The sequence below is a fragment of the Chelmon rostratus genome, chromosome 12, assembly GCF_017976325.1.
Source record: "Chelmon rostratus isolate fCheRos1 chromosome 12, fCheRos1.pri, whole genome shotgun sequence".
Taxonomy (NCBI): domain Eukaryota; kingdom Metazoa; phylum Chordata; class Actinopteri; order Chaetodontiformes; family Chaetodontidae; genus Chelmon; species Chelmon rostratus.
Window position 1 is genome coordinate 3,956,577 of NC_055669.1, and position 11,333 is coordinate 3,967,909.

Consider the following 11,333-nt stretch of genomic DNA (forward strand, 5'->3'; position numbering starts at 1 on the left):
TACCCTGCTGAAGCAGCACAAAGCATCCGTGATAGCTGTGGATTTCTGGGGTCAGTGTCAATACAGCGGTGGCCTTTGATGACACAGAAGACGTGAAGAATAGGCGGGGAACATTGAAACGATTGAAAAAAGAAATGCACATACCTGTCAAGGTAATTCAGCGCTCAGCAGTGTGTGTATGAAAAGATAATCCCGTCAGACCTCACTCTTGCTGCTGACCTTACGTCCATTGTACACTGATCCAACATCTGCTCCTGCCTTCTCCAGCCCCGCACTTCAACACCTGAAGGCCTTTGATAAATAATTGAATTGCTTTAGTACATAGACTGCCTAATAGTTGTTGATACAGTACGGCCCCTCTTTGAAATGGTAGGCCTGACTGAAAGCAGAAATAATGTCTTTGTGCATGTAATGAATGGTATTCATTGTGCACCTGCTCAACAGCAAGGACAAAATGACCTTGGAGCAGGAAAGAAGTCAGTCCGCATGTACACATTTTCTCTTTTCAATGCAAATGTTCCATAAAGTTTTAAAGAAATATTCTAGGAAAATACCTTTAATGAGTGAGTAGTAAAGGAAATATGTGCAGCGCTGGGTCCAACCCATAGCTCGGGACAAGTCACCGATAATTCAGACATCTCGCCTTTAAACCAAAAAGAAAGCCACACTGGAGAAGTGCAGCATGTGTAGCTCGTGTGACGGAGGATCTTGCTTTGCTGCATCTTCACCACCCACAAAGAGAAGAAAATGTTCTCCTACGCTGCCAAGAGAGCGTTGGAGGAATTTATGGATTGAAGCTCAGGTTATTAAAGTGCACACGTAGGTGAGCAGTGTGATGGCAGCGTGTCGTGTGGAGCAGCTTCAAAATATCAGGTACAGGCTTCAAATGTGCATGAAGGCTGGCGTTGCATATAATCCATCCCATAATGACACAACAGGTATTGCACTTTGAATTCATTATCCACACATTTTATAAAACATTACTAGTTTACATAACGTGTTTTGCTTTTTCACATGTTGCTCATACTGTTCATTTTTGAAACCAAGGCTATTTCAACGTCCAAAACAAAGAAAAAGAAAGAAAGAAAAAAGAAAAGAAAAAAATGGAAAAGCATTGATATGATTTTACAAAAAATCTTTAAAAGTGAAAGAATAATTTAGACTTTGTGGGACTATTGCATTAACTTTGTCTATCATGAACATTTCTCTTTGTAATGGATGTCTCTGGAGGTCTGTACCATGTAACCATGAGAGTCCAGTAAGACTGTGGGTCATGAATCTCTTTAGATATTAAAAACTATGTTGACATATTTATTTCCAGAATTGTTGCAGTGACATCCGCATCAACCTCAGCTACATTTTGTTGTATTGCTAATCAGCAAACGCTAGCATGCTAACACACAGTACACTAAGATGGCAAACCTGAATTATTCCTGGCAACATCAAGATGCTGTCATTGTTAGCATGTTAGCATTTAGCTTCAGCACAGCCTCACAGAGCTGCTGGCAAGGCTGTAGACTTTAAAGTGTTCCCAAATTCTCTTCGTTAATGCCAGGATCAGACCACACGATGTTTTCTTTGACGATGGACAGTGCCGGGTCTTGGTCAGGTGACTGGCAAGACTCCATGTATGACCCTGACCAGGACACAGTCAGAGTTAATGGCTCTGTGATTGTTAGATCTGACACGGTGACCATCATCAAAGACAATAATGTAGTGTGGTCTGAACCCGGCGGTAACGAAGAGAAAGCAACACACATTTGTTTTCGGAGGTGGTCCATGGAGCTGTTTCATCACCATCCATATTTAGTTTCATTTATTCAAGCTGTGAGCACCTCCTCAATGTATTTTGTGCCTTGCTTTGTGGGAGTACAGGGTAGATCAAAAGCACACTCTAAAATCAAGTGTTTTTAGTATAAATACTGACAGTTGAGTGTACTTGTTCTTGCCAGTTTTCCACTGTGAACACACTCAGAACGTAGTCTAACCCTGCTCACAAAAATGGTGTACACTATGTAGACCCAACTCCCGTTCTGTTGCTACCTGAAGTGCCGTGATGGTTCTGTTCACATGGACCTTTGAGATGGTAAACACTTGATACTAACAGGTCAAAGGTGAAAACCTTTGCTTTTCATCATTTTTAGTTATTCTATTCTCAGTGCCGCTGATCGCTTACCTTCAGGGAAGAGTCCAGCAGAGTCCAGCAGCCTCTTTCATGCTTCCTGTTTCAGCTCCTGTCAGTGGTCTGTGCTCAGTCCAGGGCTTCACCTGCCAGCATCCCCTCTCCTACTGATGACTCTAATCTTGTCCTCTCTGGACAGGATTAGTGTCATTGGGGAGCTCTAATGATTTGTGGAGTCCACAAGTGGTGTGTTGTCCAGAACAAAAATAGTCACCAGTGTTTTATTTTTCTGCAGCGTGAAATCCCACCTTAAACTAGCTGTAGTTTTTAGAGTTAGCCCTGATCCCTCGGTAGCTCTCACAATCCTTTATTTTAACCATCCTCTAACCCTGCTGAACATTTGATTTTGAGCAGGAAAAGTCACACCGATGAATAGAGACTTTATCTTAGGGACTGTATACAAATGAAAGGAATGGAGATGGGGACTCTCCTCGGTGCTATTCATATTTTCTTTTGACTCTTTCTTGATTTATAAGCCCCTTTAACTTAAAACTATACTGAACTGATACTTCATTAACCAAATAACTGAAAAAACGCTAACCCATTTAAAAAAATATAAGACTTCAGTCATTTTTGAATAATGCAGTTTGTACTTGTACAAAGTGTACAAGTGCAAAAGTACACTGTGCTATTTTTTTGCCTTCAAGTATACTTAAATGCACCATGTAGTCCCTGAGTACCACTTGGGTAATACTTTAGTATACTTAAAATGTAAATAGTTGCCATTGGCACAACGTTTTACAAACTTTAAGTGTACTGAAGTCCACCAGTGAAAATTAGGATTCATGAGCCTTCAAAACACACCCACAGTACAATTGTATCATATCACTAATGTGTTGGAAACATACTTAAATGTGCTTATTTGAATACGTGATGCATGGAAATTGAAGTACACTTCAATGAAGAATGCTCATACAGACTTATTTTACAGAAGTACATTATTATCACTATTAAAAGTATTTGGGATTTAGTACACAATTATTACTATTAAAGTAGACTAAAATAAATGTATACTTGAAATGACTTCTTTATACTATAATTAAATCATATTTCTGTTTATTCAAGATTTAAGATCGTCTTTATTTTCACCGAGGATAGCATGTCAATGGAATTTGTATTGCAATCCCCATGGTAGAAACAATAAGAAAAACAAGAAAGTAATAATAAAATAAAATAAAGATACTAGAATAAAATAAACTAACATGCAGAAACGAGTAAAAACAAACAAACAAAAACATAAACACGGGAGCTACGAGCCGCTGCGCCTGCACGCGCCGCCATCTTGGAACATTATATGCTTTTTAATCTGCGATGTAGGCTGATTTAAACATTTATCATCTTAACAGAACCTTAATGTTTACAATATGTGCCATCAGTAAGAACGCTATACATTGATTTCATACTGAGCACTGACCGGAGCCAAGGCACCAGCTCTGGCTGCTCAGATCCACCGTGCACTGCCTGTCCACCACCAACCAGCAGAAAGAGTTGTAGCCAGCTTCTGAAGAAAAGTCAAACATCTGGCAGCTCCAAAGCTCCACGTATTTTACACTGCGACAGTCTCACTTTGTATAAAACATTCAGCCCTACTGCTGTTCTGCTTTGTGCAGAATGAAAGACTGACTCTAGATTAGTGAGAACCGCGGAGCGCTAATACGCCTTCCACTGTGTACATGGAGGCTTTTCAGTGCAGCTATTTGATCTGTTTTTCTGTCACAAATCTTGCACGGGGAGGCTGAAATACAATCTTTATATGGGATAGGAAAAAGTTACAAGTGTGTGTTTTGGGTATCTAGTCAATGTGCTGCCAACTGCACTCAATGTTAGTTTTCCCTGAAGACTGAGCTGTCTGTGTGTGACAAAATAGACAACATGACAAAAATATTTATTTATATTTATATATTTATTTACAAATAGAAAAAGATTACAATTACCCTAAACAATTACCCTAACTAAATATAATCAGGAGTATCACAGCAGTGAGCACAATCAGCACTCGTGGAACACTCCGACTCCACCTGCACACAAGAAGAGAAAATAATAGAAATAAAATACAGTGTCGAGGTAGAAGTGAAAAGTTAGACACCGAGAGTATTGTACGTGATCAATACTTCAGAATAGCTCCACTCATGAACTCTGTCCAGTGATTGTCTGCACTTTGCTCCTCCACTGCTCCACCCAAAGTCTTAATAAAAAAGACAGAAATATTGTCCGATTGTAGACGATGAAAACTGAGTTATCGCTGGGAAATGCACTCTCCTTCCTTTCCTTCTATCCTCCCCCTCTCCCCTATCCTTCCTTCTTAATAAATGAACAACCCAAAAATATTGACAGCCTATGAATATTAATGAATACAAATGAAGTGCAACAAAAACACCTTCCAAATGTAGTGCAAAATGTATTCAGGCCGTAAATTATTAAACAGAGTTAGCAGCAGGTGAGAGTTTTGCAGTATTAAAGGCTTTTTTTATCTCACGGCCCAGTTAATTATCTTCCTGCTTGACTAATTCATCCAGAACACATCAGTGACTAATGATGAACGGAGATTTTGATGATGTGATGTGCAAATTCTTTTGTTCATATATTGTTTACTTTTTAGAAAATATTAAAACACAACAACAACTGGTGTAAATGTGGTGGTGCAACCCTAAGCTGCTCTCGGTCAGTTTGTTCTCCTGTGGCACAAACATGGTGTCATGAATCTAAAGAGAACAATGACTTTCATGTTTATTTCCCATCATGCATCCCGCTGCCGTCAATATAATACCACAAGCCCTCTCTTCAGCCCTCTATCAACAATATCCTCTTATAAATCAAGCGCTTATACCTCGACAACAAAATGTTGGGCTTGTGTCAGGGGAAGATAAATGCAGAGAGATTATGACTGAACAGGAAGTTAAATGATATGTGAGCAGGCATGAAAAGCCATAAGCAGACAACTGAGAGACTGATGTGTGCTACAACTCAGTTGCCAGTTTATTATGTAAAGCTAAGATAGTGGAAAATACTACCTTCATGAATATAATGTCAGTTTTAGTTGAAGCAGCTTCAGAGAGCTGTTGATCCAACTTTATGATCATTTTGGAGGATGTAGTTTGTGGTGCTGAAACACTTCTCTGTATATTGAAAGCAGTCTCCTCCATGTTGGTAGGATTTATAGCAGGGCCATTGAATTAGCCTGCATTAGGTTTAGCTAAGGGTTCCTAATAAAATGACAACAGAGTGTATATGTTTTAGGGTGCATACTGATGGGGCGTGGAGAACAATGGCGCTCCACCCTCTGCAACATCAGCATCATACTATATATTAACCATTAAAAAATGACTCCCTGTGATGTGAGATCAAGCTAAGGGCCTTTCTAGGTCATTGTGTTGGATTTGTGCTCCTTATGATTTAAGTCCAAAAAGCTCCCACTGACGTGCACATACAGCTGTAGTATGAACACATGCCCAGCACAAAATGTCAAGCACCTCATGAGCTACAGACACAGATATATTTCTCAGGAGTTGGCGGACCAAGCCAAAGCTAAAAGGCCAGTGAATATTGGACTTGAACTCAGCAGTGTCTGAAAAAGGGCAGCGAGGCTGCTCGAAATGATACTGACCTGAAAAAGTTTTCCTCGTTGCCATCATCGTTGGCCTCATTTGACCTGAAATGCAGACGGTAGTGAGTCAGTTTAAGAGGAGTGAAGAATGATTACTCATGGTGTGGAAATGATTCTCCAAAATAAACAATCAGTGTGATCAAATGATGATGAAATGCTCTTTTAAATGGGATGGAAAAGGTGGAATTCCTGGATACTGGCAGCACTGAGTTTATGAGAGACACAGAGCTTCATCATTCCAATGCTAAAGATTAAAACCTTTATGCTAAAGCCACAGGGTCTAACAACCAATCCACAAAAGAAATTCATAGGACAATTTCCACACTAATAATTAATAGAACATTCTTAAAATGAAAGACAAGAAACTAATTGAAATTAGTTAGTTAATCTTTAAATGGGCCGAGGGCTAAATACACTATTTTTATTATCAATAAATTTTCAAAAGGTGGAAGCAGATCAGACAATGAACAGGTCATATTCAAAATGGGAATTTTGACAAATCAATTATCTATTAATGAAGGACAATAGGATCTGTTTCTATTAAGGAAATATTAAGTCAATGTGTTCCATAAAATATTGTATGGAAGACTTTAGGCAGAGGTTTAAAGAAATCCATTGCACAAAGCTGTCTAGTTCTCTAATTTTCCAGTCTGGGTAAATTAGGACTTTATATCAAACTGAAAATCATGGCTGACCATAAAACCAGGTTATACTGCTATGGCCTCTTCACTCTGCTTTTCCTCTGGAAGGATTCAACCTTTGCAAGGACATTTTACTGGGGACATTCAATGAAGAGTGTGAGACCTGTAGCAGAGCTGAGCTGCTGTGTTTCCTTATTGCTGCAGGGTTTCCAGTGATAAAGGAAACAGCTGACAATGCTTTCCAGCAGGCTGCTGAGCCCGATTCATTACTCACGTCACAACACTGTTAGCAAACCACAAATTACGAGCCATGTTTTGCTTGTTTGTGTCATTCCGTGCCACTGGTCAGCAGGTGTCACTGATTGTTACCATGGGAACGCAGCATTAAGTAAGCGGAGGAGGGGTTTAGGGTTAAAATGATTCAGTCTTTATGTGTGTGAATCATTCTAACTTGCATTAGACTGGCCTAAATCTACAGACTGGTCTAAAATCTGTTGGTGAAAGTGACCGTCTGCATGAATTTGATATCACTGAGTTTATATTGATTAAAATGAACTTCTTGGTTCTTTGCACCATAATGCACTTTCTAATAATTTGTTGCCTTTGCTGTGACCTGTGAGTACAGTGGAGCATTGTAAAGCCTAAACTCTAATACTGCAGTTACCTGAGGACAGTTGCTGTGTGTTGGGCTTCACCCAGGCAGACAGGACACTGACTTAGTTCTGGGTTGTATCTCCCAGCAGACGTTAAGTGTCCACAGGGCTGAAATGCTAGGTTCTCCTCCTGGTGATGTATCTCCTCTGAAAACAGTTTTCACAACAGAAATCTGAATTTAGTAAATTAAACTTGAAGAACAGATTTTAAAGATTTTCATGGTTCTGTACAGATGGTTTGGCCCTAATTACCAAAGCTCCAGTGCCGCTGCAGTCCACCACCCACAGCAGCTGAGCTGCGCACCGATGAGGCCTGACGTCCAGGCAGATGGTTCCCAATGTAGGGGTAAGGGGTACCACAGGGGTCAGCAAGGTAAATGAGAGGGGTCATTAGATTACTAGTAATAGGAAAACAGATTTTTTCAGATGTTCCTCTGATTGTTTTCTTGTGAATTACTGATATTTTTACTTCAGGACTCCAAAGCATGAAAGAAAGAAAGAAATATTGATTGAATTGGTTGCTATATGTAGCAAAGGGTTCAGGAGTGGACTTTTCTTTGTTTTTAGGGTTCACAAACCAAAAAGGTTGTAAAATACACCTAAAATCACCAGGTACAGTTAATACTTATCCCAATGTATATGTACTTACAGAAATTAAGGGATAAGTTGTATCATCATACACCACAACACCATTCTGACCAGTAGGGTTGGTCTCACACGGGACCTAGGAAGGGATGGTAATAAACAGAGATCAGGAGTATACATTTCTGCTTTCTGATATAAGAAAATAATTAATACCACTGTTTCTCAAGCCTGGTCCTGGAGTACCACTGCCCTGCATGTTTTAGATGTATCCCTGCTCTAGCACACCTGATTCAAATGAATGGCTCGTTATCAGGCCTCAGCAGAGCCCAGTAACGAGCTGAGCATTTGAACCAGGTGTGTTGGAGCACACCTTACATGGAGCAGCAGAGCAGGGCAGCTGGTGCAAAATCCCTCTTTATTTAAATTTGGTGGGGGCTAACCCTTTAAAATTGAAATCAGAGGTGAGAAGAGACGTTTGTCCACAAAAGGATCCAAAAATTATGTGTCTCCTATTCACTGTTTGAAGTTTATGGCAATTAAAAAAAAAAAAATTCAGGCGATTTCTCACTGGCTCTCACACTCTAGCTGATGACATCACCCACTCTAGGGGCAGAAATTCTGAGCATTTTTTGCGAAACTCTTCAGATGGTCAGGGATCGAAAACTGTAAGAGATATCAAAAAGTGAGCCGAGGTTCATTTCGAGCCGACAAAATTATCTACGTTTTAAAGTTTGAATGAAGTCTCTAGGAGAAAGTATGGCGAGGCAGCGGAAACTTGAAAAAGGCTGAAATTTGAGGAAATTTCCCATTCATTTCTTATAGGAAATTTTTCGCAGTTTTTTGCGAATAACTTTGCAAATTATAAACGAATCCTGTCATAACTACAGAGCACACCATTCCCAATCGAGCCGCATGTTTGGGACTAGTTGCATAGCAGCTGGGACTAGTTACGCGCCGAAATTCTGGCAGAATATGAAAAATAAGAAGAAAAAACGCGAGAGATTACAAAAGTGGCTCGTGCATTGCCTCATGCCACTAATAATAATAATAATAATAATAATATAACATGAAATACCATTATTTCATGGATTCATTGAATATTAAGTCTGCAATGTCAGAGATGTTTATTGTGTGTGTGTGTGTGTGTGTGTGCGACAACAAATATGCTGCAGTACAACATGAAGGCCAAAAGGGAGACATAATCATACTCACTGGAGGAGACGAGTCCTCTTCTGTCGTTCGAGCCTGGGTGTGAAACAGCAGGACAGTGATAAGTCTTCTAAGAATTACCAGTTTCTTGTCTGACATTAATATTTATCCTCCTAAAATATGCAATTATTTACTTTACATCTTGAAAACGGATGGTGTGAGTGAATTATTTCTCTCAGTTTTAAGGTTGAAAATCCACTCTTCCACTGAATACATCAAAGCTGAAATGTTCGTGTTTTTAGCCTTGGCCCGTAGTCCGCATGTCGTATCGTAACAGGCCTCCATGTTGAAATGAACCTCGTGAGAAAAGACAAACTAGAAAATCTCCAGTCCAGTTTACCATCCAAATTAAACACACTGCACTCATTGAGTCAAAATAGAAGAGCCAGTGCCTTAATCCAAGAGCTGATGTAAAATGGTTTGATACGGCTGTCGTTACACGACCTACCTGTTACCTGCTAACAGGCTAGCTGGTTTATAACAGAATAACATGTTGGATCCCTAATCATCGTCGCTATTGTCTCAGTAAGTATAATTACAGACAAACAGGCACTGAGACAAGGCAAGTAGAAAACATTAGATAACACCAATAACCTCACCATTTCACCCGAGGGTTTATGTAGAGCGTGTTTTAGCTTCAGTTCTTTGCTTACTGTTGTCCAGCTGCCTCACTGCTCCCGGAAATGAAAAGTGCTGTTGTTTTTGCAATATATCGCGGACTAACACCAGTGTCTTATTGCATCACTGGTAAAATCATAGTACGTTTTGTCTGGAGCCCTGAATTGGATTTAAAATACACAGGTAAGATCAAATAAATGAAGCTTTGAGTTAGTTCATTCAACTGTTTATTAATATTATTATTATTATTTCCTGCAACAGAATCCTCGTTCCTGCACAGATTCATTGAGTTCCCTCAGAGAGGCGGGCCTTGTCCACCAAATCCGACTGTGTAATCATCTGCAAAGAACAATTCCTCAATGTTCGAGTCTCTGACTGAAAGTTAAGAACGAAAGACATCTCTGGAGGAATAAAACCAATCTGCTGTACATCAGTAAAGGATTTCGTCTTACCTGGGATGTTGAGTCGTATCTTTTGTCCAGTGTATCCCGTTGTCTTGTTTCAAAGTAACTGGAAATGTGCGGCTGTTTAAAAAGGATCCCCGTACGCCATGGGTTGTTGAATTTTCTTGCTAGTTGCTTCCAGAGAAACTAAAAAGACTTTTTATTCTAATTGAGTATGATCCCTACAGTCAGTCTACCCTTTGGAGTTTCGTCCACATTCCAAACGATTTCATGAGAGAGGCCGTCACGTACTGCAGTCTTGAACTTAAAGTGATCCAGAGCAATCCCAAACAAAGTTGAAAAAAACACAATTGTACTCCATTCCATTTGGTCCCATGTCTGTAAGAAAATGATGGAAACGTTAATTAGAAGTCAGAGCGACGCTGTAACAGCTTCTCAAGAAGTTACCAAACTGACAGTCTGAGCTCAATTAAAACCGACTGGTTGACTTACAAAATCTACACAGATGCAACCTCCCTTCTTATTGCTCATGAATGTGAGGACGTGCCACTGCCTTAATGATCGTTAAACCCTACAAGTCATCACTTGCCAAGCAAGGAAAGTCACATGTTCCACCCTATCAACTGAATGCTCCCAGATGTCACCATCTACTAGTTACATCTATTGTACCTGCATCTACTGGATGTCGACCTCGCCTTATCGGTGGCTTGAGCTGTTTGAGGACAGTGTTACATCTACGACTGCACAGAACCCCCATTACATAGAGAATACTTCCATATTTAATATACTTGAAATGTAAATAATTTACCTCATAAAGGAATCTCTTAGTCCATGTCTGTCTGGCAATCTTGTCACTTGACTGTTGGGCTTTGGCACAATCATAGTAGATGATCATGCATGACAGGTTTCATTCATTCAGGAAACTGCATGATTGTTTTCTGGGTTGAACTAGTTTAACCACTAGTGTTAAAATAGTCACAGTCACACCTCACTTCCTGTTCTCTCTACTTTTACATACCTACTAACATTTTAAGCGATATAAAATGAGAATTAATTGATCATCTATAATCTTAGAACAAAACCAGTGGCTTGGTTGAAGCAGTGTATGTTGAGGGAGTGGGGATACATTGACTCCAACATTTCGTCATCAGTGATGCCTCCAGTAAGGCTGATCACATGCTAAACAATCATCATGCTCACTATGTGCACTCCCAAGAATGTTTTCTCCAAAAGACATGAACAAACTTGTTTGCTTTCAGTTCATGGGCAGTCCATCAAGTTCATTCTCCTCCATCACGAAAGCAGTGGTTTTTCAGATCATGATGAAAAACAGCACAATGAAGAGAGCATCTGATGTAAGAATCTCACATTTTTATGTAAACAACAAGTTTAAATGTCACCTCATCCGCCACAAATTTGAAATGACACACTGAAGCA

At 39.8% G+C, this 11,333-nt stretch overlaps 1 protein-coding gene across 1 annotated transcript; it reads right to left on the reverse strand.

The window, feature by feature from the left end:
* Positions 1-4,130: 4,130 nt before the first annotated feature.
* Positions 4,131-10,791, reverse strand: LOC121614812. The gene is made up of 8 exons (XM_041948898.1): positions 10,705-10,791; positions 9,945-10,070; positions 8,878-8,910; positions 7,730-7,804; positions 7,333-7,393; positions 7,092-7,227; positions 5,787-5,831; positions 4,131-4,200 (listed from the first exon to the last, which is right to left on the reverse strand). The coding sequence occupies exons 1-8, from the start codon at positions 10,789-10,791 to the stop codon at positions 4,131-4,133; spliced, it is 633 nt and encodes a 210-aa protein (XP_041804832.1).
* Between the last annotated feature and the right edge of the window lie 542 nt (positions 10,792-11,333).